Source organism: Oncorhynchus kisutch, linkage group LG18 (assembly GCF_002021735.2).
Source record: "Oncorhynchus kisutch isolate 150728-3 linkage group LG18, Okis_V2, whole genome shotgun sequence".
Taxonomy (NCBI): domain Eukaryota; kingdom Metazoa; phylum Chordata; class Actinopteri; order Salmoniformes; family Salmonidae; genus Oncorhynchus; species Oncorhynchus kisutch.
The window spans coordinates 64,796,142-64,824,139 of NC_034191.2; the positions used below are offsets into that span (position 1 = coordinate 64,796,142).

The 27,998-nt window shown below is 44.1% G+C and overlaps 1 protein-coding gene across 3 annotated transcripts in view; it reads left to right on the forward strand.

The window, feature by feature from the left end:
• The window catches only part of sema5a (sema domain, seven thrombospondin repeats (type 1 and type 1-like), transmembrane domain (TM) and short cytoplasmic domain, (semaphorin) 5A), a 198,121-nt gene that overhangs the window by 95,803 nt on the left and 74,320 nt on the right, over nucleotides 1-27,998 (forward strand). For all 3 annotated transcript variants that reach the window (XM_031796477.1, XM_031796475.1, XM_031796476.1), the window contains 4 exons: nucleotides 1,406-1,541; nucleotides 12,201-12,405; nucleotides 17,060-17,267; nucleotides 18,961-19,078. In XM_031796477.1, the coding sequence (XP_031652337.1) occupies nucleotides 1,406-1,541; nucleotides 12,201-12,405; nucleotides 17,060-17,267; nucleotides 18,961-19,078 (667 nt within the window). The remainder of the gene's footprint in view (nucleotides 1-1,405; nucleotides 1,542-12,200; nucleotides 12,406-17,059; nucleotides 17,268-18,960; nucleotides 19,079-27,998) is intronic.

Sequence of the window (27,998 nt, forward strand, 5' to 3'; positions counted from 1 at the left end):
GAGTAAAAACAAAAGTCACATAACAAGTCATATAGTAAGTTGCATTGACTCACTCTGTGTGCAATTTTAGTGTTTAACATGATTTCTGTACCCCACACGTACAATTATCTGTAAGGTCGGTCAGTCGAGCTGTAAATTTTAAACACAGATTCAACCACAAAGACCAGGGAGGTTTTCCAAAGCCTCGCAAATAAAATAACCTATTGGTAGGTGGGTAAAATAAATTAAAAAGCAGACATTGTATATCCCTTTGAGCATGGTGAAGTTATTCATTCAACTTTGGATGGTGTATCAATACACCCAGTCACTTCAAAGATCCAGACATCCTTCCTAAATCATTTTCCGGAGTGGAAGGAAACCACTCAGGGATTTCACCATGAGGCCAATGGTGACTTTAAAACAGTTACAGAGTTGAATGGCTGTGATAGGAGAAAACTGAGGATGGATCAACAACATTGTAGTTACTCCACAATACTAACCTAACTGACAGAGTGAAAAGAAGGAAGCCTGTACAGAATAAAAAATATTCCAAAACATGCATCCTGTTTGCAACAATGCACTAAAGTAATAATGCAAAAAATGTGGCAAAGCAATTAACTTGTTATCCTGACTTCAAGGTGTTTTGTTTGGGGCAAATACAATACAATACATTATTCAGTACCACTATCCACATTTTCAAGCATAGTGGTGGCTGCATCATGTTATGGGTATGCTTGTAATCATTAAGGGGAGTTTTTCAGGATAAAAAAAAACCAGAATGAAGCTAAGCACAGGCAAAATCCTAGAGGAAAACCTGGTTGTCTGCTTTCCATCAGACACTGGAAGATGAATTCACATTTCAGCAGGACAATAACCTAAAACACAAGGCCGAATTTACACTGGAGTTGGTTACCAAGAAGACAATGAAAGTTCCAGAGTCTCACAGTTACAGTTGTGACTTAAATCTGCTTGAAAATTGTTGGTTAGACCTTAAAATGGTTGTCTAGCGATAAACAACAACCAATTTGACAGAGCTCGAAGAATTTAGAAAATAATAATTGGCAAATATTGTACAGTCCAGGTGTGCAAAGCTCTTAGAGTCTTACAAAGACTCACAGCTATAATCACTGCCAAAGGTGATTCTAACATGTATTGACTTAGGGAGTTGAATCAAGATATATTATTGTTTTATTTCAAGATATATTATTGTTTTATTTTTCATATGAATTTTTTTCAAATGTAATGTCAAGGTGAAAGAAAATGCACTTTGACATTAGAGTATTTTGTATAGATAGTTGACAAAAAATGACAACTAAAAAATGTTAATCCCACTTCCTAATACAACAAAATGTGTGAAAAGTCAAGTGGTGTGAATACTTTCTGAAGGCACTGTATATTTATCGCTATCCCTCTCTTCCCCCTTCAGGAACAGCATAGCAGCGTCTGCGGTGTGTGCCTTCAACCTCAGTGCCATCACCCAGGTGTTTGGAGGTCCCTTCAAGTACCAGGAGAACTCTCGCTCCGCCTGGCTACCCTACCCTAACCCTAACCCTGACTTCCAGGTAAATACTCACCTACCCCAACCCGGAAGGCTGGTTTGCAGTTGGTCGATCAACATGTCTGTAGACAGTTGTCGCAGTGACATCGTGACCATTCTATTATCATCCGACATCAAACTTATCGTCTTCGTTATGAAAAAGTATAAATACAAAACGACAGCCTCTGCATGGCATTTTTATTTGATTTTTTATTTCACCTTTATTTAAACAGATGGCCAGTTGAGAACAAGTTCTCATTTACAATTGCGACCTGGCCAAGATAAAGCAAAGCAGTGCGACAAAAACAACACAAAGTTACACATGGGATAAACAAACGTACAGTCAATAACGCAATAGAAAAATCTGCATACAGTGTGTGCAAAGGAAGTAAGGAGGTAAGGCAATAAACAGGCCAATAGTGGCGAAGTAATTACAATTTAGCAATTTACACTGGAGTGATATGTGCAGATGAGGATGTGCAGGTAGAAATACTGGTGTGCAAAAGAGCAGAAAAACTAAAACAAATATGGGGATGAGATAGGTAGTTGATTGGATGGGCTATTTACAGATGGGCTGTGTACAGCTGCAGCGATCGGTAAGCGGCTCTGACAGATGACGCTTAAAGTTAGTGAGGGAGATATAAGTCTCCAACCTCAGTCATTTTTGCAATTTGTTCCTGTCAATGGCAGCAGAGAACTTTAAGGAAAGGCGGCCAAAGTAGGTGTTGGCTTTGGGGATGACCAGTGAAATATTCCTGCTGGAGTGTGTTCTACGGGTGGGTGGTACCTAGCAAAGACTTATAGATGACCTGGAGCCAGTGGGTTTGCCGACGAATATGTAGCGAGGACCAGCCAATGAGAGCATACAGGTCGCAGTGGTGGGTAGTATATGGGGCTTTGGTGACAAAACGGAAGGCACTGTGATAAACTGCATCCAATTTGCTGAGTAGAGTGTTGGAGGCACTCTCTTGTAAATGACATCGCTGAAGTCGAGGATTGGTAGGATAGCAGTTTTACGACGGTATGTTTGGCAGCATGAGTGAAGGAGGCTTTGTTGCAAAATAGGTAGCATATTCTAGATTTCACTTTGGATTGGAGATGCTTAATGTGAGTCTGGAAGGAGAGTTTACAGTCTAGCCAGACACCTAGGTATTTATAGTTGTCCACATATTCTAAGTCAGAACCTTCCAGAGTAGTGATGCTAGTCGGGCGGGCAGCGATCGGTTGAAGAGCATGTATTTAGTTTTACTAGAATTTAAAAGCAGTTGGAGGCCACGGAAGGAGTGTTCTATGGCGTTGAAGCTCGTTTGGAGGTTTGTTAAAACACAGTGTCCAAAGAAAGGCCAGATGTATACAGAATGGTGTCGTCTGCGTAGAGGTGGATCAAAGAATCAGCTGCAGCAAGAGTGACATAATTGATATATACAGAGAAAAGAGTCGGCCCGAGAATTTAACCCTGTGGCACCCCCATAGAGACTGCCAGAGGTCGGGTCAACAGGCCCTCCGATTTGATACACTGAACTATATCTGAGAAGTAGTTGGTGAACCATGCGAGGCAGCCAGTAGAGAAACCAAGGCTGTTGAGCCTGCCGATAAGAATACGGTGATTGACGGAGTCGAAAGCCTTGGCCAGGTCGATGAAGATGGCTGCACGGTACTGTCTTTTATCGATGGCAGTTATGATATCATTTAGGACTTGGGGGTGCCTGAGGTGCACCCGTGACCAGCTCGGAAATCAGATTGCATAGCGGACAAGGTATGGTGGGATTCGAAATGGTCAATGATCTGTTTGTTGACTTGGCTTTCGAAGACCATAGAAAGGCAGGGCAGGATGGATATAGGTCTGTAACAGTTTGGGTCTAGAGTGTCTCCCCTTTGAAGAGCGGGATGACCCCAACTGCTTTCCAGTCTTTAGGAATCTCAGACGATACGAAAGAGAGGTTGAACAGACTAGTAATAAGGGTTGCAACAAAGGTGGCAGATAATTTTAGGAAGAGAGGGTCCAGATTGTCTAAACCAGCTAATTTGTAGGGATCTAGATTTTGCAGCTCTTTCAGAACGTCTGCTGTCTGGATTTGGGTGAAGGAGAAGCGGGGGGCTTGGGCCAGTTGCTGCGGGGGGTGCAGAGCTGTTGGCCGGAGTAGGGGTAGCCAGGTGGAAAGCATGGCCAGCCGTAGAGAAATGCTTCTTGAAATTCTCAATTATCGTGGATTTATCAGTGGTGACAGTGTTTCCTAGTCTCAGTGCAGTGTGCAGCTGGGAGGAGGTATTCTCCATGGACTTTACAGTGTCCCAAAACCTTTTGGAATTAGTGCTGCAGAATGCAAATTTATGTTTGAAAAAGCTAGCCTTTGCTTTCCTAACTGACTGTGTGTATTGGTTCCTGACTTCCCTAAAAAGTTGCATATCGTGGGGACTATTCGAAGCTAGTGCAGTATGCCACAGGGTGTCATAGGTCAGTCTAGCCTGGAGTTAACCACGGGCTATTTCTGTTCTTGGTTCTACAATTTTTGAAAGGGGCATGCTTATTTAAGATGTTGAAGAAAGCACTTTTAAAGAATAACCAGGCATTCTCTACTGACGGGATGAGGTCGATATCCTTCCAGGATACCCAGGCCAGGTCAATTAGAAAGGCCTGCTCGCAGGTGTCTGGCTAGACTGTTCAGGATGATATCTATGAGGGTGCCCATGTTTACGGATTTGGGGTTGTACCTGGTAGGTTCCTTGATCATTTGTGTGAGATTAAGGGCACCTAACTTAGATTGTAGGACGACCGGGGTGTTAAGCATATCCCAATTTAGGTCAACTAGCAGTACGAACTCTGACGATAAATGGGGGGGAAATCAATTCACATATGGTGTCCAGGGCACAGCTGGGAGCGGAGGGGGCTCTATAACAAGCAGCAACAGTGAGGGACTTATTTTTGGAGAGATGGATCTTTAAAAGTATAAACTCGAACTTTGGGCATAGACCTGGATAGTCTGACAGAACTCTGCAGGTTATCTCTACAGTAGATTGCAATTCCACCCCCTTTAGCAGTTCTGTCTTGACGGAAAATGTTGTAGTTGGGGATGGAAGTTTCAGAATTTTTGGTGGCCTTCCTAAGCCAGGATTCAGACACGGCTAGGGCATCAGGGTCAGTGGAGTGTGCTAAAGCACTGAATAAAGGACACTTAGTGAATAAAGCAAACTGATGTTAACATGCATGAACCCAAGGCACTGGGCTTCAGCAGCCCAGTGCTCCAAATACCATACTTGCTCTATTTGAACACCTATAAACCCATCCATTTAAAAATTAACTTGGTAATTGTCCATCTAGCAAGCAAGGCAACTAAAAGCAACTTTCTAAACAATGTTTTGGTTCGTTAGTAGCTTGTTAGCTAGCTAACTAGCAGACTAACCAGTTCAAATAATGACCGGAGTATAGCTGCCAACACCGTAACTTTATCTACTTTTTATTCATTATTAAAGGAAAATAAACCCACCACAACAACATAATTAATTACAAGGTAATGATGGCGAGTTTATAGAAATGAGCTTTTGGTTGTGTGTATGACAAGATAAAAGTAGGTCATTCTATATGAGAATTTTAGAACTACTGCACTGTCTTGTCACAGTGGATTTGGTCTTGTTGCTGTAGCAGCCCAGTAACCACGACAACAGGCATTGCGAAGTTTGCAGAGACATTAATTGTTTTCATGTCTGTGCAACAAGGAAACAGTCACAGCGCCGGTCGACAGACATTCCACCAAAGTATAAATTAAATGTTGTTTTGACCAGCGACACTGGTCAGTATGGCCGCCGACACAGCTCACAGGAAAATCTTCTATCTCTATTGTAGAAACAAGGCCTTGAGCCATGAGCTCAGCTAGGTGTTATTCTATCAGGGTTAAGCCAGGCACAGGATCAGATTGTGATATGTTTTGGGAGAGATGAGCCTGAATCAGTTTTTAAAGTTGAATATGACCAATTGAATATAACAAATCAGGCTAATAGCTACTACCATAGTATGACAAGACAGATGTATGACTCAGGTCAGTGCCTTACAGATGTAGGATCTTAATTTGAGCCAGTTTGCTACAGCAGGAGATATAATTAATGGACGTTTTTGTAGGGGTTGATACATTTTTGTTAAGGCAAATTAAGTAGTTTTTTAAAATAGGAAATTATACACTTTAGAGGTGTTTAAAAACTCAAATACACTAAGTTTGCATTTCCTGCTGTGCAGGAATTTTGTCAGCAACAAAAGAGTGATCAAATTAAGATCTTACATCTGAGATGGCGACGGACGACCGTGCCTGTGTCTGTTTCCCACGGACAGTCAGCTCTGGTGGACATCTAGCCGTCATGGACACAGGTTTTCACCTGGTTATTCTGAGAGATTTTATCACCTCAACAACTCTGTCCAATTAACCAACACACACAAACATAATCGCATACAACAGAAAGTGTGTGTGTGCATGTGGTTATGTGTATGGGTGGGTATGCATTTGTGTTTGTGTGTTTGTGTGTTTGTGTGTGTGTGTGTGTGTGTGTGTGTGTGTGTGTGTGTGTGTGTGTGTGTGTGTGTGTGTGTGTGTGTGTGTGTGTGTGTGTGTGTGTGTGTGTGTGTGTGTGTGTGTGTGTGTGTGTGTGTGCTTGTGTGTAGGGCTGATGAGCAAGCCCCAGAGTCCCTGTACACTCCCTCTCATTAAATCATTCTCTCTCACTCTCTCTCTTTCAATCTCCTCACAAACCTGTTAATAATGACGACCTCGCGTTATAAAACTCACTGATGTGAAATTTACAACATCCCAATCGCACCACTACAGTACTTTCCCTGGAGCCGGAAGAAGTTGCCCCTAACCACTGACCCAGGACCAGGTGTTATTACATCTCCCTTATAGTTTAAGGTTAGGAGTGGGTTGAGAGTAATCTGATCCTAGATCTGTGTTAAAGGGCAACTTCTACCTATCACGAATGGCACTTCATTCTCTGAAGCCTCTCTGACCCATAGCCAAGGAAATTTGTTTGGGGGTGGGGGTGCTGTGATTTTCTTTGCATATTGGGGGATGCAGAATTATTATTTTTTTGCCCAAGCTGAAGATGTCTTTATCTGTCCACTAATACAGGACTAGTAAAGGCTCTGAAATGAACTGAAATGGTCTATTCATTCCTTTTCAGTAGACACTCTTATCCAAACCAACTTACAGTAGTGAGTACATACATTTGCATGCTTTTTCAAACCCACAACCCTAGTATTGCAAGCGCCATGCTCTACCAACTCAGCCACATCATCACATCATCACAAACCACTTGATGTCTCAATGTACTCAATTACTCTACTGTACATTGTTTTTGTTCATGGTGATGGAAAGTCTAGTTACAATCCTAGATGACCAGCTTGTGTACAATACAGTAATGTACATTATGTGGTTTGTAACGATGGTAAATTAATACTGCACAAAAAGTGGTTGTTTTCCATGTTATTTGATCAAGAAAAATATTTTATTTGAAGTGGATGTTTTGTTTTCTTTGCCTATAACTTTGCACTTTTTGATGTTAGGGTTTTGTTCTTCGTGGATTCCATTCAAATGACAATCAAAGAGAAAGGGACAGGGCAACGACTCTTACAACTCCAACTATTGAGTCATGTTCTTAATTATACAACTACCTTTTTTGCCAAAGTGGAGATGCTGAAAACACGCTACACGCTACAGACGTCGATGTCGCTCAACTAATACTACAATGAACGAAAATTTCCAAGATTTTACAGAGTTACAGTTCATATCAGTCGATTTCAATAAATGAGGCCCTAATGGATTTCACATGATTGGGAATACAGATATGCATATGTTGCTCATAGATACCTTAACAAAAAGGTAGGGGGGTGGATCAGAAAACCAGTCAGTAGCTGGTGTGACCACCATTTGCCTCATGCAGCGTGACATATCTCCTTTGTATAAAGTTGAACAGGCTGTTGATTGTGGCCTGTGGAATGTTGTCCCACTCCTCTTCAATGGCTGTGCGAAGTTGCTGGATATAAATGGGAACTGGAACGCGCTGTCGTACATGTCGAGCCAGAGCATCCCAACATGCTCAATGGGGGACATTTCTGGTGAATATGCAGGCCATGGAAGAACTGGGACATTTTCAGCTTCCAGGAATTGTGTACAGATCCTTGCTACATGGTGCTGTGCATTAAAATGCTGAAACATGAGGTTATGGTGGCGGATTAATGGCACGGCAATGGGCCCAAGTATCTCTGTGCATTCAAATTGCCATTCATAAAATACAATTGTGTTTGTTGTTGATAGCTTATGCCTGCCCATACCATAACCCCACCGCCACCATGGGGCACTCTGTTCACAACGTTGACATCAGCAAACCGCTCACCCACATGACGCCATACACACACACTGTCTGCCATCTGCCCAGTACAGTTGAAATCAAGATTCATCCATGAAGAGCATACTTCTCCAGCGTGCCAGTGGTCATCGAAGGTGAGCATTTTCCCACTGATGTCGGTTACAACGCCGAACTGCAGTCAGGCCAAGACCCTGGTGATGACGACGAGCACTCAGATGAGCTTCCCTGAGACAGTTTCTGACAGTTTGTGCAGAAATCCTTCAGTTGTGCAAACCCACAGTTTCATCAGCTGTCTGGATGGCTGGTCTCAGACGATCCCGCTCGTGAAGAAACCGTATGTGGAGGTCCTGTGCTGGCGTGGTTACACATGGTCTGTGGTTGTGAGGCCAGTTGGACATAATGCCGAATTCTTTAAAACGACATTGGAAGCGGCTTATGTAGAGAAATGAATATTAAATTATCTGGCAACAGCTCTCGTGGACATTCCTGCAGTCAGCATGCCAATTGTACACTCCCTCAAAAGTTGAGACATCCATGGCATTGTGTTGTGTGACAAAACTGCACATTTTAGAGTGTCCTTTTATTGTTCACCGTGCAAGGTAATGTACAAGGTAATGATCTTGCTGTTTAATCAGCTTCTTGATATGCCACACCTTTCAGGTGGATGGATTAATTTGACCGAGCAGAAATGCTCACTAACAGTGATGTGAACAAATTTGAGCACAAAATTAGATAGAAATAAGCTTTTTGTGCATATGGAAAATTTCAGGGATATTTTTTTTCAGCTCATGAAACATAGGAGCAACACTTTAAATGTTTATGACACGTTTATAACACGTTTATATTATTGTTCCGCGTATTAAAGGTCCAGTGCACTACTCTTTTAAAATGTTGTTTAATTTTATTTATAAATGTAAAAAATCAGGGGGTGCTGCAGTACCCTCAGCACGTTTACTACTTACCGCGGCTAGGCTCTGACCCCATAGGGCTTTGGAACAGAGGGAGGATTTGGAAGCCTTTGCCTGTGCTTTTTAGTCATGACACAGAGAGAATGGTGTATGGCTGGAAGGGCTAGCAGTTCTCAGGGCTAGTAGATCTCAGGGCTAGCAGCTCTCAGGGCTAGCAGTTCTCAGGGCTAGCAGTTCTCAGGGCTAGCAGCTCTCAGGGCTAGCAGCTCTCAGGGCTAGCAGCTCTCAGGGCTAGCAGCTCTCAGGGCTAGCAGTTCTCAGGGCTAGCAGCTCTCAGGGCTAGCAGCTCTCAGGGCTAGCAGCTCTCAGGGCTAGCAGTTCTCAGGGCTAGCAGTTCTCAGGGCTAGCAGTTCTCAGGGCTAGCAGCTCTCAGGGCTAGCAGCTCTCAGGGCTAGCAGCTCTCAGGGCTAGCAGTTCTCAGGGCTAGCAGTTCTCAGGGCTAGCAGCTCTCAGGGCTAGCAGCTCTCAGGGCTAGCAGGCTTAGCATATGACCTAATCTACACACAGCAGTCTGAATGTGATTTCATTTTCTCAGGGGGTTGGGGGAGCCACACACACACACACACACACACACACACACACACACACACACACACACACACACACACACACACACACACACACACACATACACACACACACACATGTTCCATATCACTCATGTAACCAAAAGCCTAAGGTGAACTTGGTCAGCAAGTTTTACGCTTGATAGACACACATATTTGCACATGAAGAAACGCACACACACACAGATTCCAGTCACTTGAGGCTAGGAGAAATTGCCTGGATGGAAACCAATTTCCTCTGGCTTGTAGTATCTGACCAAAGCCTTGCCCTGCCCACTGTGGCTGTGTAGGTCTGCACAGGGCCCTGTTAGAGAGGATAAAGTGTGTGTGTGTGTGTGTGTGTGTGTGTGTGTGTGTGTGTGTGTGTGTGTGTGTGTGTGTGTGTGTGTGTGTGTGTGTGTGTGTGTGTGTGTGTGTGTGTGTGTGTGTGTGTGTGTGTGTGTGTGTGTGTGTGTGTGTGTGTGTGTGCGAGTTCGTGTGCGTGTGTGTAAACCAGCCTTTTCCAAGCTAAGGGGGAATTGCTCTGAGCTGCACCATTTGACACACGCACGCACACACATACATACACATGCATACACACGCACGCACACACACATTTCACTGTTGGAGCACAGCACACTTTATCTAGGTTGGGGTGACATCTTCATCAAGTATTTGTCAATGTTGGAGGATTCGATTTACGAGCTTTGGATTTATGGCAGCTCTGTATTGATGTAAAATGGCCTAACCATATATCTAGCACCCTACACACACACAAACACACACACACACACACAGAGTGAGAGAGAGACTCACACACACACATACACACATACATACACACCGCAATGTGGATCTTTCCCCAACTTCCTGTGAAATCATTACTCACACACACCCTGGCCATTGATTGAATTGTTAATGATCTATCTGTCTAGAGAAATATCTCCCTCTTCTCTTAAACTGTATGAATTGATCCAGTAGTCATAGATCATGGTGAATCATGTTGCTGTGTATTAACAGTTAATATACCATCAGACTGGGGTGGGTGTGTCTGAGTGCAGATAGTCATCTCTCACTTTTAAATGCAAAATGAATTCATTGTTTAACTCATTGTCAGAGAGAGATTGATGTGTTTTGCACAAAACTCTTATTGATGATTTCCCAATGGTTGTTATAATACATTTTACATGCATATCTCACTATATTATACAGTTAGTACCAGATCTGGGTAGAAAATAGTTATGTTTTGTAGTTCATTTGAAAATGCTACCTTTTCAAAAACTCAAGGTCGTCAAATATAGGTTATGACATTTCAACTAAAAGTCAAATATTTTCTTTAATATTCAAGTACAGGTCTCAGAAAAACAACATAATATTAAAGTATTGGAATATCTCTTAGAAAACCCCCAAATATTTTAAGATATTTTAATAAATGCAATTATTTAAAAGCAAAAAAATGTATTTTTGATGGCTGCCAAAAAGCTACAACAGTTAGTTCAATTAGTCTAAATATATGATCATAAGCATGTGGTTTAGGGGGCTCTTATATATTCGTCTTAATATAGTTTATAGTCTAGAATGAAATATATGAGGGACATGGAATCACCTCAACATTAGAGTAGACCACTTTTGCAGCTTCAAAATGGCTAACAAATATATTTTCACAATGAGTGAGACATAAGGTAATACAGTAAAACTTGGCATCAAGTTCTTGTGTAGTAACTTTGTGATTATTACAATAGCAACATTGTTGTTACATAGGACTTGCATGATAATGGAGTTATTACATAAGTAGAATAAGGAATAGTCACTATTCCTCTTGTGTGCAGTATTTACAAAAAACTCTCAGCTCATTTCTATGCAATTAAAATGCAATTACCAAAGTATTATGTAACAACATGCTAATAAAATGTTGTCCCAAAAGTCATTTGTTTTATTACTTAGGCACAAGAACAGTTGAATGTTAAACTGAGAGTGCTAACCGTAACAAATGATGGCTATTGAGTGTCAAAAGGAAACTAAATATCCCAAAACTGCCCTCATGAATCAACTGCAGCCAAGGTAGGTGGAAAAATCTTTTGTTTTAGTCTGAGTAAACTATCCCTTTAAAGATGGTCAAGTGTGTGTTCGTAACAAGAACATTTACCCTCAGATGGACAAAGAGGTTCAAAGTTGTTTTTGCTAAGCAACCAACTTGCTGTTTCCAATGTTTGCAAATGGATTTGAATTACTCTGCAGTATTTTCAGGTATCATACAATTAATTGCAGCTTTCAAACTTTTCAGTGGCATGTTGGAAGACTCCGTAGTTGAGCATCACAACTTATTTATAATTTTGTGTACAAAATTCATTGGTTTGATTTGATTGTACAACTGGGGCAATGGATATTCAGGAGAATGAACATTTACAAAATGTTCAGAAATAAACGTATTGTGTAGATCCAATAAGACTCTCAGATAGATTGGAATAGTACAGGAGATTGTGTGTGCTCTATTCATTATATTTCTACCTTCAACGTGCAGTTCCAGATACAGCCCTGCCATTAGTTGAAGGCAGCCAATCCAATAGTTTCAGAAAAGTAGTCACTTCCTCAGATCTGTAAACTGTCATCAAGGCAGAGGGTGGCTACTTTGTAGAATCTCAAATATAAAATATATTTGGATTTGTTTAACACTTTTTTGGTTACTACATGATAGAAAAACCCTGGAATGAGTAGGTGTGTCCAAACATTTTGACTGGTACTGTATATATTGCATTATAATACAAAAACACAGTCATGGGAAGCACAAATAAATTATCTCTGTCCCTCTCTTTCTCCCTCGAGTGTGGTACCATAGACTACGGCTCCTACGTGAATCTGACAGAGAGGAACCTGCAGGATGCCCAGAAGTTCCTGCTGATGAATGAGGTGGTTCAGCCGGTCCAGCCTGTCCCTTACTTTATGGAAGATAATATCCGCTTCTCCCATGTAGCTGTGGACGTGGTGCAGGGCAAAGACATGCTGTTCCATATCATCTACCTGGCCACAGGTACATTTGGTGTGTGTGTGTGTGTGTGTGTGTGTGTGTGTGTGTGTGTGTGTGTGTGTGTGTGTGTGTGTGTGTGTGTGTGTGTGTGTGTGTGTGTGTGTGTGTGTGTGTGTGTGTGTGTGTGTGTGTGTGTGTGTGTGTGTGTGTGTGTGTGTGTGTGTGTGTGTGACTGACTGACTGACTATCTGATTCCTAGCCCTATGACTCTGCACATGGTGGAGTGGTTCAGGAAGGTGAATGAAGGCATTAGATGTGAAGCTCTGAGGAGACATCAAAGCTTTCATTCAGCTGACATTAATGGGATCGCAATGAACTGCCATGTGTCCTCCATATGCAGCAGTACATACACACACACACACACACACACACGCACACAACCTTGCACATCCAGCAGACTCACCCCCCCCTGCCCCAGACACACACAACATCCTTTTCCCCACACTCAATCCCTCACTGAGAGAGATGTTAAACACCATGAAATTGCAACCAGTCGCCTGTCAAGGGGAAGCATGGCGGTAATAAGAAAAACACAGGTACCATATGTAACACAGCAACCAGACAGAGGACAGGAAGTATGTAACACAGCAACCAGACTGGAAGGCTTAACCTCCTCTTACACTGCTGGATTATACAGCCGTGCTCTGTCTCATTCTGTGCCCCTGTTATTTCTGGATCCCTCCTCCACCTGTTCTGCATCACTAGCCCTGGGGCATTTCTGTCTGTCTGACGGTCCTGCTAACAAAACATTGCTCCCATTGTGGTTGTGTGTATTCGTATGTGCATGAGTGAGTGAGTGAGTGTGTGTATCTCCACTCTCATTGTGTGTGGATGTGTGCTTATACGTGCGTGAGTGTGTCTGTGTGATCAATGCGGCAATGAGATCGGTGGGTTCACACAGAGCAAACAAGTTTCTGAATGCTAACCAGACCCTAATGAAAACATCTGAACCAGTGTCAGGCCATTAGCAATGGCTAGCAGACATACAGTGGGGCAAAAAAGTATTTAGTCAGCCACAATTGTGCAAGTTCTCCCACTTAAAAAGATGAGAGAGGCCTGTAATTTTCATCATAGGTACACTTCAACTATGACAGACAAAATGAGAATCAAAATCCAGAAAATCACATTGTAGGATTTTTTATGAATTTATTTGCAAATAAAATATATATTTGATCATCTACAAACAAGCAAGATTTCTGGCTCTCACAGACCTGTAACTTCCTCTTTAAGAGGCTCCTCTGTCCTCCACTCGTTACCTGTATTAATGGCACCTGTTTGAACTTGTTATCAGTATAAAAGACACCTGTCCACAACCTCAAACAGTCACACTCCAAACTCCACTATGGCCAAGACCAAAGAGCTGTCAAAGGACACCAGAAACAAAATTGTAGACCTGCACCAGGCTGGGAACACTGAATCTGCAATAGGTAAGCAGCTTGGTTTGAAGAAATCAACTGTGGGAGCAATTATTAGGAAATGGAAGACATACAAGACCACTGATAATCTCCCTCGATCTGGGGCTCCACGCAAGATCTCACCCTGTGGGGTCAAAATGATCACAAGAACGGTGAGCAAAAATCCCAGAACCACACGGGGGGACCTAGTGAATGACCTGCAGAGAGCTGCGACCAAAGTAACAAAGCCTACCATCAGTAACACATTACGCCGCCAGGGACTCAAATCCTGCAGTGCCAGACGTGTCCCCCTGCTTAAGCCAGTACATGTCCAGGCCCGTCTGAAGTTTGCTAGAGAGTATTTGGATGATCCAGAAGAAGATTGGGAGAATGTCATATGGTCAGATGAAACCAAAATATAACTTTTTGGTAAAAATTTCAAGTCGTCGTGTTTGGAGGACAAAGAATGCTGAGTTGCATCCAAAGAACACCATACCTACAGTGAAGCATGGGGGTGGAAACATCATGCTTTGGGGCTGTTTTTCTGCAAAGGGACCAGGATGACTGATCCGTGTAAAGGAAAGAATGAATGGGGCCATGTATCATGAGATTTTGAGTGAAAACCTCCTTCCATCAACAAGGGCATTGAAGATGAAACGTGGCTGGGTCTTTCAGCATGACAATGATCCCAAACACACCGCCCGGGCAACGAAAGAGTGGCTTCGTAAGAAGCATTTCAAGTTCCTTGAGTGGCCTAGCCAGTCTCCAGATCTCAACCCCATAGAAAATCTTTGGAGGGAGTTGAAAGTCCGTTTTGCCCAGCAACAGCCCCAAAACATCACTGCTCTAGAGGAGATCAGCATGGAGCAATGGGCCAAAATACCAGCAACAGTGTGTGAAAACCTTGTGAAGACTTACAGAAAACGTTTGACCTCTGTCATTGCCAACAAAGGGTATATGACAAAGTATTGAGATAAACTTTTGTTGGTGACCAAATACTTATTTTCCACCATCATTTGCAAATAAATTCATAAAAAAATCCTACAATGTGATTTTCTAGAGAGAAAAAAATTCTCATTTTGTCTGTCATAGTTGAAGTGTACCTATGATGAAAATTACAGGCCTCTCTCATATTTTTAAGTGGGAGAACTTGCACAATTGGTGGCTGACTAAATACTTTTTTGCCCCACTGTAGCTTATCACTGGCTATTAGCGCTCTAGTGCACTGCTCTGATTGGGACCATGCTCTGGTACCTGATTGTTTTACTAGAGGGCCGAACAACTAGGTAGTGGCGTACAATTTTTTTCCAACTTTGGCTTTGTAAACCACACAAATCCTCTTTAATTCCTGTTTGTATAAAATAGACAAAACAAACTGTTTTTTTAGGCAGTATCAAGCCATGAACGCTAACACTATTGTAGCATGTTGAACCAAACTATTTCCAACATTTCTTTGCTTGTAGCTTTTAGTCAAGTGTAGTCATCAATTTCTGAGTATCTCGGATATCAGTTTCCCTACAGATCTATAAAACATCCATTGCTGCCGCAGTGAAAAACTACTTCGGGGCAGGACTGTACTTTTGTATTTTACCACCTTGAAGCTTTGTGTTCGGGAATAGGAATTCAACTTTCTTAGATCTAATTACATTCCCCTCCCCACAGGGAATACATGTATAATTGACGATGTTTGCTTGAGTTGCCTCCAAATTCTGTATCTTATGCAATCACATGGGATGTTCCCATTCGTGCCAAGAATAAATGGAAATGAATGGAGGCAATCTGCATGAAACATTACAGTATTGGACCACAGAGGTCATCTCTTAAATGCTGACCTAATCTCTAAATCAAGACTTCCTATGATGGCAGTTTAGCATGTCTAAAAACACTTTAAATTAGTGGATTAGACTATTTCATTCACATCCGTTGTTGACAGGTGTATAAAATCGAGCACACAGCCATGCATTCTCCATAGACAAAAATTGGCAGTAGAAGGACCTGATCAGCTCAGTAACTTTCAACATGACACCGTCATAGGATGCCATCTTTCCAACAAGTCAGTTAGACTAATTTCAGCCCTTCTAGAGCTGCCCCAGTCAACTGTAAGTGCTGATATTGTGAAGTGGAAATGTCTAGGAGCAACAACGGTACAGCCGCGAAGTGATAAGCCACACAAGCTCACAGAACGGGACCCCTGAGTGCTGAAGCGCGTAGCCTGTAAAAAATATTTTGTTCTCGGTTGCAACACTCACTACCGAGTTCCAAACTGCCTCTGGAAGCAATGTTAGCACAAGAACTGTTCATCGGGAGCTTCATGAAATGGGTTTCCATGGCCGAGCAGCCTAATACACAAGCCTAATATCACCATACGCAATGCCAAGTGTCGGCTGGAGTGGTGTAAAGCTCGCCGCCATTGGACTCTGGAGAAGTGGAAATTAGTTATCTGGAGTGCTGAATCACGCTTTACCATCTGGCAGTCCGATGGACGAATCTGAGTTTGGTGGATGCCAGGAGAACGCTACCTGTCCGAATGCACAGTACCAACTGTTTGTTAGGAGAGGAATTATAGTCTGGGGCTGTTTTTCATGGTTAGGGATAGGCCCCTTAGTTCCAGTGAAGGGAAATCACTACAGCATACAATGACATTCTGGATCATTCTGTGCTTCCAACTTTGTGGCAACAGTTTGGGGAAGGCCCTTTCCTGTTTCAGCATGACAATGCCCATGCACAAAGCGAGGTCCATACAGAAATGGTTTGTCGAGATCAGTGTGGAAGAGCTTGACTGGCCTGCAAAAAGCCCTGACCTCAACCCCAACTAACACCTTTTGGATGAATTGGAATGCCGACTGCGAGCCAGGCCTAATTGCCCAACATCAGTGCCCGACCTCACTAATGCTCTTGTGGCTGAATGGAAGAAAGTCCAGGCAGCAATGTTCCATCATGTAGTGGAATGCCTTCCCAGAAGAGTGGAGGCTGTTATAGCAGTTAAGGAAGGACCAACCCATATTAATGCCGATGATTTTGGAATGAGATGTTTGACGAGCAGGTTTCCACATACTTTTGGTCATGTAGTGTACTTTTCCAGTGGGAGTAAGCTATTGTAGTTGATTGGGGATGTTGCAACTTTGCCAAATGTGGAGTCAATGGTGACTTCCTCTCCCTCATCCACTCCCTTTGAAAAATAAGAATACTGTTTAATACATATGAGACAGAAATGTTCCCTCTTTTTTTTAATCTACCTCCTTCTGCTACTCTATCCTCTCCAGATTACGGAACCATCCGTAAGGTCCTGTCTCCTTTGAACCAGTCCATGGGCAGCTGTCTATTGGATGAGATTGAGTTGTTTCCGCCCAGGAGGAGACAACCAATCAGAAGCCTCCTGATCCTTCACAGCAGCAGTGAGCTGTATGTCGGGGTCAGAGACCAGGTCATCAAGATACCACTGATGAGATGCAACTTCCACAAGACCAGAGAGTGAGTAGTACACACAGACGTGTACACACACACACACACACACACACACACACACACACACACACACACACACACACACACACACACACACACACACACACACACACACACACACACACACACACACACACACAACCTCCTAAGTATCAAAGCTGTGCAATCCAGGTGACCAAGAATATGTTAGCCAACTGAGCTAAAGTCTAGACATTATTTTATGGAGCTAAAACAAGTCTTCAGGTTTCAGATAATCTTGGTAACCCAGAAGTAAAATTATTTGTAATTTCCTGTTTTTCTTCTGGGGTGTATGCCGTTAACAATTGTGAATCCATTTGTTCAAAGGAAGGAAGCGAAGTGTCCTCCCGTGGAAATGGAAACTCTCAGCAAAACCCTTCCACTAATTTCACCTGTGTGTCAAACAGCACATTATCATTTTGATGAATTTTTACAATATAGCCAATTTTGACTTTGTTGCTGTGGAATCTAGTGGAAACCGTTCATCACAGGCTTGAATAACATTGCACCAGCTTAAGCACCACCTTTGCTCAATCCTGATTCATCCAAATAATCAATCACAAAAACCCAAAACCAGAAACTACTGCTGCTCGTAATCACATAATTATATGTGTGCCTTGACAGATTCTCAACGTTTCATCTGTCCATGAGAATCTGTCCACCAGAGATTAGGTTTCAGACAAAGACCCACCCACAGACCCACACACATACACTACTTCTCCACAACTGCATGTAGTTTCATAGTTGTTACAAGCTAATTACTTGTTAATTAATCCAATTATAGTGGGCCTGGCATGATGCCAATGTAATATAGTGTTGGTCTGCCTTCTTGTCCCATCAGCTGCTGTGGCTATTGTAGTGGGAGTATGTTAATGAGACATATTGAGTTTCTGACAGAGGCACCAGATCGTTCAGAGCAGAGGCCTGGATATGAACACAGTGCCAAGGATAACAGTAGACACGTGATTCACAGAGACGTACTGTGTATTAAATGGCACCCTATTCCCTATTTAGGGCACTACTTTTTGATAGGGCTCTGGTCAAAAGTAGTGCACTATATAGGGAACAGGGTGCCATTTTGAGCGCAATGCATGATTTACAAAGACAGACTCCAATGAAGAGATTTGGAGAAACCACAGCAAATAGGTGAAAACCAATCTACAATTTTCATCTCACATAGACATACGTTATTCTCTGGTTTAGATTTAGAGATGGAGGGTAACACCTGGGTCAGTAACACCTGAGTAGATTATAAACTGTTATTTTTTTCTCTTCTGACAGACGAGCGAGTGTGTGTCAGTACACAATCTATCACTATTATATTCGACAGACTATTACTATAGCTAATACCATCTGTCTGTGTCTCAGAGATGAGTGTAGGTTGTAACACGGCTCTCTTATTTGCATGACAGAAGAGAGACATCAGGTACTTTATTGTGCTGGAAACCTCTATGCCTCCTAAACAGAGACCTGGAAAAGCCAGAAGGGGATTGAGCTGGTATTAGACTGGTCCCATTACAAATGTGTACTGTGATAACAGTTTGTGATAGTCTTGCTTATTCCTAAAAAGTTTACAGATCAGAACATGACTGAGGACTAACCTTTTCACACCCTCTCGCCTTTTCTCTCATTAATTAATATATTAATCAATTAATCAGTCAATATGTCTCCTCTCTGTCAGGGCGTGTGTGGGGGCGAGGGACCCGTATTGTGGCTGGGACCTGGTGTTGAGGAAGTGCACCACACTGGAGGAGAGCGTCAGCATGAGCCAATGGGAACAGAGCATCACTAAGTGCCCTGTGAGTACCCAGAATGCACTGTACCCCACACACACACACACACAAAGAGAAATGCATTCTCTCCCCAGCAAAGCCTCAATCAATCTCCTCTGTCTTCGCGATCATTAGCTAACTCGCAACAGTTCGCCCCATTCATTCTGTCCACTCCCAATTCCGGGGGATTGATTTCACGGCGACCCCGCTTAATGAAACGGTAATTGACGTGTATCTGACAGACATCCATTCTGGGGCAGTGACCATTGGCAGTGTTGAGTGCTGGTCTAGTCTTGTATGTGGTTTCCCTGTTCAACAGGTTATTTGGCACTACTAGACAGCCCACTGCATTTGTTGGCGAACACCTACACACACACACACACACCAAAGCATTAGTTATTCAGAATCTTTAAAGTTCACCGACAGACCTAAGGGGCACTCTCTACTGATCAGAGAACACTGGCTGTCTCCTTCTGATGACGGTTGGTTACAGACACTATTACAGGTGTCGTCGCCTGTGCTCTGGTGTCGTCGCCTGTGCTCTGGTGTCGTGGCCTGTGCTCTGGTGTCGTGGCCTGTGCTCTGGTGTCGTCGCCTGTGCTCTGGTGTCGTGGCCTGTGCTCTGGTGTCGTGGCCTGTGCTCTGGTGTCGTGGCCTGTGCTCTGGTGTCGTGACCTGTGCTCTGGTGTCGTGGCCTGTGCTCTGGTGTCGTGGCCTGTGCTCTGGTGTCGTGGCCTGTGCTCTGGTGTCGTGGCCTGTGCTCTGGTGTCGTGGCCTGTGCTCTGGTGTCGTGGCCTGTGCTCTGGTGTCGTGGCCTGTGCTCTAGTGTCGCGGCCTGTGCTCTGGTGTCGTCGCCTGTGCTCTGGTGTCGTGGCCTGTGCTCTGGTGTCGTGGCCTGTGCTCTGGTGTCGTGGCCCTGTGCTCTGGTGTCGTCGCCTGTGCTCTGGTGTCGTCGCCTGTGCTCTGGTGTCGCGGCCTGTGCTCTGGTGTCACCGCCTGTGATCTGGTGTCGCCGCCTGTGCTCTGGTGTCGCCGCCTGTGCTCTGGTGTCGTCGCCTGTGCTCTGGTGTCGTGACCTGTGCTCTGGTGTCGTGGCCTGTGCTCTGGTGTCGCCGCCTGTGCTCTGGTGTCGTGGCCTGTGCTCTGGTGTCGTGGCCTGTGCTCTGGTGTCGTGGCCTGTGCTCTGGTGTCGTGGCCTGTGCTCTGGTGTCGCCGCCTGTGCTCTGGTGTCGTGGCCTGTGCTCTGGTGTCGTGTCCTGTGCTCTGGTGTCGTGGCCTGTGCTCTGGTGTCGTGGCCTGTGCTCTGGTGTCGCCGCCTGTGCTCTGGTGTCGCCGCCTGTGCTCTGGTGTCGTGGCCTGTGCTCTGGTGTCGTGTCCTGTGCTCTGGTGTCGTGGCCTGTGCTCTGGTGTCGTGGCCTGTGCTCTGGTGTCGCCGCCTGTGCTCTGGTGTCGTCGCCTGTGCTCTGGTGTCGCCGCCTGTGCTCTGGTGTCGCCGCCTGTGCTCTGGCTATTCTTAGCACCTGTTATTTGCTCAGACACAACTGCCAAAGACAAGAAGGGAGCGTGTATTTGCTTATGTAACCTTTATGTAGCCAGTTAAATCATTGGAAATGAGAATGAATTCTGTTCCAATAACGACCTGCTGGCCAGCGGAACAATGGAGTCCTGTGTTGCCCAGACAAACTGTGATCCATTTGGTTATTATTGTAGGACTTCCATGGCTATTACAACAGACTGACGTCTGGCAGTCCAAATGCACGTAACTGTTGGACAGGACTGGAATATTGGGGACAAAATGACTGCAAAGGCAATGACGCTTTTGTGAAGCTGCATAAATTTATTTCCCATACATTACTATAATCGGCTTTTGGGATTAACATGGTTTTCTTCAACATGGAACTGAACTTTCAAAGAACTTAGAGGAGGGATGAAGTCATACTGTATTTTACATGTTTTTGTGGTTAAGATTTGGATAGGATCTTGTTCCAAGGTGTAATGTGTACCACAGTGAGTTGGTAGAAAGGAGACAGCTCTACCAACCTATTCACAAAACCATCTGGTGTTTGGGACTGGACTCCCTGTGGAAATAAACAATATTGAAAAGAGGTGTGTTTTTGGTGAAGTAAAATAAATCTTAGTCACCATGCTCACCGAATGTGTCTTTTAGGCATTAAAAGTACAAATAGAACTGAAATAGAATGGAAGCATTCTGCTCCTTCCCCATCTACAGCACATTTCAAACCCAAGAACAAAACAATGCACTTCATCTCATCAGTGAGAAACAATAGAAATGTCTGCCGATACAATTCCACTGAGGCCGTGAAATGATACATTATTATTGATGTGATGTTCCCTAGTGTATGTTCCCCACTTTTTTTCACAGACAATTGTTTTATCTAGCTCCCCTTGCCACAGCAGCTAAATATCACTCTTTTGTCCATCCCTCTATTCTAACCTTTAATTTCATTAGCAGATTACACACTGCTTTATCAGTCCTACAATAAAAGAGGATGTTAATATCTTCTAATAGATATTCAATATAGCCCTCTCTCTCTCTCTCTCTCTCTCTCTCTCTCTCTCTCTCTCTGCCTTTCTCAATTCAATTGAAGGGTTTTATTGGCATGGGAAACATTAGTTAACATTGCCAAAGCAAGTGAAATAGATAATAGACAAAGGTGAAATAAACCATAAAAATGAACAGTAACCATTACACTCACAAAAGTTCCAAAAGAATAAAGACATTTCAAATGTCATATTATAACTATGTACAATGTTATAATGATGTGCAAATAGTTAAAGTACAAAAGGGAAAATAAATCAACATAAATATAGGTTGTATTTAGAATGATGTTTGTTCTTCACCGGTTGCCCGTTTCTTGAGTTTGTACACCTTTCAAAGATTTCCTTCCTTTTGGGTCAGTCACGGCGGTCATGTATTCTACCACTGTATACTCTCTGTTTAGGGCCAAATAGCATTCTAGTTTGCTCTGTTTTTTTTCTGTAGATTCTTTCCAATGTGTCAAGTAATTATCTTTTTTATTTTCTAATGATTTGGTTGGGTCTAATTGTGTTGCTGTCCTGGGGTTCTGTGGGGTGTGTTTGTGAACAGAGCCCCAGGACCAGCTTGCTTAAGGGGCTCTTCTCCAGGTGAATTTCTTTGAAGGTGATGGCTTTGTTGTTGTCCTTTTAGGTGGTTGTAGAATTTAACGTCCCTTTTCTGTTGTACACAGAGGATATTTTTGCAGAATTCTGCATACTTCCTCTCAATTTGGCGTTTGTCCCATTTTGTGAATTATTGGTTGGTGAGTGGACCCCAGACTTCACAACCATAAAGGACAATGGATTCTATAACTGATTCAAGTATTTTTAGCCAGCTCCTAATTGGTATGTAGAATTTTATGTTGCTTTTTACGGCATAGAAGGCCCTTCTTGCCTTGTCTCTCAAATTGTTCACAGCTTTGTGGAAGTTACCTATGGTGTTTAGGTTGAGGTATGTATAGTGTCTTGTGTGCTCTAGGGCAACAGTGTCTAGATGGAATTTGTATTCGTGGTCCTGGGAACTGGACCTTTTTTGGAACACCATTATTTTTGTCTTACATAATCTGTCCAGAAGATCTAGGTGCTGCTGTAGGCCCTCCTTGGTTGGGGACAGAAGCACTAGATCATCAGCAAACAGTAGGCATTTTCTTGATTCTTTCCTTGGTCTTTTCTTTACATTTTTATTTTCTATGGTGGAGGGTTACCCCACGGTTAGTTTAGTACCCATTGTTTGTTTGTTTAAAGTTAGGGAAGAAGAGGACAGAGCTTTAGTTTCCTGGGGTTTTGAACGGTGTGGTGTACACGATGGCTTCGCAGCCTAGCTCGGAAGAAACACTGTTGTTACAGCATGGATTCAAGTGTGTTCCTGAGATTGGAGTTAAGATGGAGGTTCTGCTCATGGTCGGCGAAAAGGTAGGAGCTGAATTTATACATTCCGCGTCCAGAATGAACAAAGAGGTGGTTGTGTTCATAAAAATAGTACATTTGTTGGGTATGCTGATTGCTAGTGGAATATTTGTAAGAGATGTGTTGGTGCCGATTTCTCCTCTTTCGACTCCTTCGACTAGGGTGGTAGTTGCGAATCTGCCTCAGTATATTACGGATGATCAGATACGGAAAGAGCCGAGTTGGTTTGATAAGTTTGCTAGCATTTTTTGTGTACTGTTGTCAGGTTTTCAGAAGATGCCCTTAAGCATGTTGTTTCGTTCCAGAGGCAAGTGTTCATGTTTCTGAATAACAATTAGCAACATTTAAATGTGCATTTAAAGTGTGGCATGGGGAGGGGCTCTACGCGGGGTTAGCCAGCACAGATAGTCTACGGTGCTTTGAGTGTGGGGATTTGGGACATAAGAGCGCCCACATAAAGGCCATAGACATGGTGAGGGTACAACCACCAGTGGGGGAAATCGAGGTCAACGTGCAGGGGCCATGAGACGCAGGCAGCAGAGGCTGGGCCTAGTCATGCTATAGATCAGGGGTGGGCAATTCCAGTCCTCGAGGGCTTGATTGGTGTCACAGTTTTGCCCCAGCACCAGCTAACACAAATGTCATATTATGACTATGTACAATGTTATAATGATGTGCAAATAGTTCAAGTACAAAAGGGAAAATAAATAAACATAGGTTGTATTTAGAATTATGTTTGTTCTTCACCAGTTGCCCATTTCTTGTGCAAGGCTATGCTCACTGAGTTTGTACACCTTTCAAAGATTTCTTTCCTTTTGGGTCAGACACGGTGGTCATGTATTCATGTATACCTGACTCCAATAATGACCTAATCATGGTCTTCAGTTTAGAATGCAATTTGATTAATCAGCTGTGTTTGCTAGGGATAGAGAAAAAGTGTAACACCAATCATCAGGCCCTCGAGGACTGGAGTTGCCCACCCCTGCTATAGATGGTGGTGTGGATTCGGCTGGGCCTAGTCATGCTAGAAATGGTGTAGATGAGGATGGGTTTAGTCAGGTTATAGATGGTGGTGTAGATGAGGCTGGTACTAGTCAGGCTATGGATGGTGGTGTAGCTGAGGCTGGGTCTAGTCATGTCATGGATGGTGTTGTAGATGAGGATGGGCCTAGTCAGGTTATGCGAGTGGATGAGGAGAGTAAAGTGGGGAAGGGCAAGTGGCTAGGGGTGGTGGAGGAGGTTGTCAAGTGTAAGAGGAAAAGGGGGAGAAGAAAGGAGGTGGGGGGAGGGGAGAGGCTGGTGTGTTCAAAGGCACTAAGGATTCTTTGCCTGGTGTTGGGAGGAGGCTCCGAATTTAGATAAAGGGCAGCTGGTCAGGATGGGAGATGGAGATGAGGAGGAGGAAGATGAGTCTGAGGACTAGGACAATGAGGAGGCTTTCTTTTCAGACTCCTCCACAATGGGTCCAGAGCTGACAGGGTCAAAGTGCACAGTGAGGGAACTGCCAAGGTTCCTGAATGAGACTAAAGGGGAAAAGGTTCATCTTGAAGCTTTTTTTGCGATCCGGGAAAGTTTTGTAAGATCAGTACAACATGCTATGAAAAATGAGGGGCATGGTGTCCTCTCACCCAGCAAACGTTTGAGGTTGAGGAAGTGGGTCACAACCATGCGTAAGGGTCTACCTTCAGATGCTTTTTAGATGAATAGTTCTTATCTGGCACTGGGATTTTTTAGCTTTACAATTGGTCTCTGTCTTTGTTGGCTTTTCTCCCACTTCTTATGGAGACTCGTCGGGTAGGCTCGCTCAATATAAATGGCACCAGAGATGCGGGAAAGAGGAGTGTGTTGGATGAATATGTAAAACAAAAATAGTACAGGTTTTGTTTCTGCCGGAGACGCGGGACACCCATGGCGCAGCGGTCTAAGGCACTGCATCTCAGTGCTAGAGGCGTCACTACAGACACCCTGGTGAAAATCCAGGCTGTATCACAACCAGCTGTGATTGGGAGTCCCATAGGGCGGAGCACAATTGGCCCAGTGTCATCCGGGTTTGGCCGGTGTATGCCATCATTGTAAATAAGAATATGTTCTTAACTGACTTGCCTAGTTAAATAAAGGTAAAATAAAAAATAAAAAATGATGGAAAGGGGCAAGTGTGCTGAGCCATGTAGAAAATGTTAGTGCAGGGGTGGCAGTCCTGTTTGCACCGGATCTGACTGTAAAAATGTGTTCCTCGAATGAGGTGTGTAGGGATAGACTACTTGTAGTAGAAGCAGAAATTAAAAACAGGGGTTTTGTCCTAATAAATGTGCATGTGCCTCACAAAGGGAGCGAGAGGGTGTCGTTTGGGTGTCTTAGAAAGGAAGTCTCACAGGTAGCGCATGAGGAGATACTGGTGGTTGGCGGGGACTGGAATTGTACGATAGATTTTACGAAAGATAGAAATGGGGAGGAACATCATTCAGGCTCAGTGGGGGTGATAAGCAACATCATTAAGCAGTTCGACCTGGTGGATGTTTGGAGATCTAGACATCACAAGACAGCATACATGGGTGAAGGTCTTTGGGACTAGGGTGAAAGTAGCCAGACAGAGCAATAGGCTGTTGGGCGCTACCATTCTCCCGGTGTGTTTTTCGGATCACCACATAACCGTGGCTCGGCTGTCTATTTAACCAGGACCGCTGTAGGCATCCTATTGGAAGTTTAATGTAAAGCTTTTACAAGATGCCAGTTTTTGCTCAGGTTTCCAGACTTTTTGGGAAAGTTGTGGGCAGCACAGAGAGGAGTCTGAGTCAATTTTGGGATGCGGGAAAAGTCCAAATTAAGCTTTTCTGTCAACAGTATACAGCTCTCTCATCCTCAGAGGCTAGGAGAGTATTGGGGGAATTTGAGCGTAGTATCAGTGAAGTGGAAGTAGAGCTGGTGTGGGTGGCAAGGCAATGTAGGCCTCCAGGCTAATTTAGCTGAATTATGTAGGGACCTTGGCAGTTTTTTCCAGGTTAAAGCAAAGGGAGCACTTGTAAGAGCTAGGTTCTCCATGCTCAAGGAGATGGATGCTCCCAGCTCCTTCTTCTTTGGTTTGGAAAGACAGAGCGGTGAAGCCAAGGGTAGGCATTGTCTATGGCTGTCTGATGGGCGGGTGACCTCTGTGGTGGGGAGATGCCGGAGCAGACTGTGGAGTTTTATACTGAGTTGTATAGGGCAGAATTGTGTGATCCTATGTGTGGTCAGGTTTTGTTTGCAAAACTCTGTAAGCTCTCTCTGGCACTGATGGAAGAAATGGACATTCCTCTGTTGTCCCATGAACTGGCAGAGGCCATAACCCAGATGTCCCCCAGCCGAGCACCGGGGGTCGAAGGACTTCCAGAGGAGTTTTATTTGAAAAATTCTCGGAGAATAATAAAGACTCTATAGTACACAAGGACCAGACTTTTGCGTACCGGGTCGCTCAATCGCAGACAACTTGTCCTTAATAAGGGACATGTTAGACTTATCAAGAGTTTCTAGTGTGAACTCTGACTGGTCTCTTTAGACCAAGAGAAGGCTTTTGATAGAGTGGACCATGATAATCTGTTTAATGTGATGTTTGGGGAAAGGTTTTTGGTTCTTGTGTGAAGATGTTGTATGCTGGGGCGTCATGTATGGTCAAGGTGGGAGTGGGGCTCAGTAGGCCAGTCTGGGTTAGACGGGGCATCAGACAATGATTCCCATCTATCGGGGCAGTTATATACACTAGCCATTGAGCCTTTTTTGGGCCTCCTACGCAGGAGACTGCAGGGAATGTGCTGGACAGACATATCAATGTTGGCGTATGCAGATGACGTTTCTGTGATGGGCAGGGATGGGCAGGATATGCAGCTACTAGAGACTAGTCTGAATGTATACAAGGGAGCTTTGTCAGCTAAGGTGACCTAGGGCAAAAGCAAGCTCTGTTATGTGGGGCATGGAGGGATAGCCCCCCCCCCCCCCCCCCCCCTCTGCTTCCAGGGGGTTTGCAGTGGGGTTGTGAAGGGCTTAACATTTTGGGGGTGTACCTGGGCTCACAGAGGTGGGTCAAGAAGAACTGGGAGTGGCTGTCACAGGCAGTGGTGTCAAGACTGGCCAGGTGGCTCCTGTCCCAAGTGTCATATAGCGGGAGGGTGCTGATAATCAACAACCTGGCAGCATCCTCCCTGTGGTATAAACTGGCTGTCCTCAACCCCCCTTGCCGGTCTGATCGAAGACCTGCAACGCAAGCTGGCAGATTTTTTTCTGGCACTCCACGAAAGAGGACAGGGCCTGGTGGAATTGGAGAGCAGGGTGGCTGCATTCCGACTATAGGCGTCGCAGAGACTGCTGTACCATACTGAGGTCGGCTGGAGAGAACCAGCATGCGTGCTGCTGAGGAGAGCTGGTGGATTAGGGTTGGACTGGCAGATCTTCCTCATGAGGCTGGAGAGGCTGAGTACAGCAGGTCTCTCAGATTTTTTTCACTGCGGTTCTGAGGGCCTTGCAGCTGCTAAGGGCTGTCGGTGTGGGAGGAGCCTATCTTCCACAATTCAGTCATACTTTTGAGATCGGTTCAATCGGCCACCCTGCAGAAGCGACTGATGGCAGCAGGTTTACTAAGGCTGGGTGACCTGCGGCTGCTGGGGGAGGAGGAGTGGAAAGGAAGTTCTTGCACAACAAAAATGACTACCATCTCTTAGGCTGTAGATATTCCAGACCACGTATTCACCCTGCACACCCTAATTGACAAACAAACAAACCAAAACAAAGGCAAAGTTTTCTCATGCTTTGTTGATTTCAAAAAAGCCTTTGACTCAATGAGGGTCTGCTATACAAAGTATTTGAAAGTGGTGTTGGGGAAAAACATACAACATTATAAAATCCATGTACACACACACATTTCTTTCCACAGGGCCATGTGGTGAGACAGGGATGCAGCTTAAGCCCCACCCTCTTCAACATACAGTATATATCAACGAATTGGCGAGGGAACTATAACAGTCTGCAGCACCTG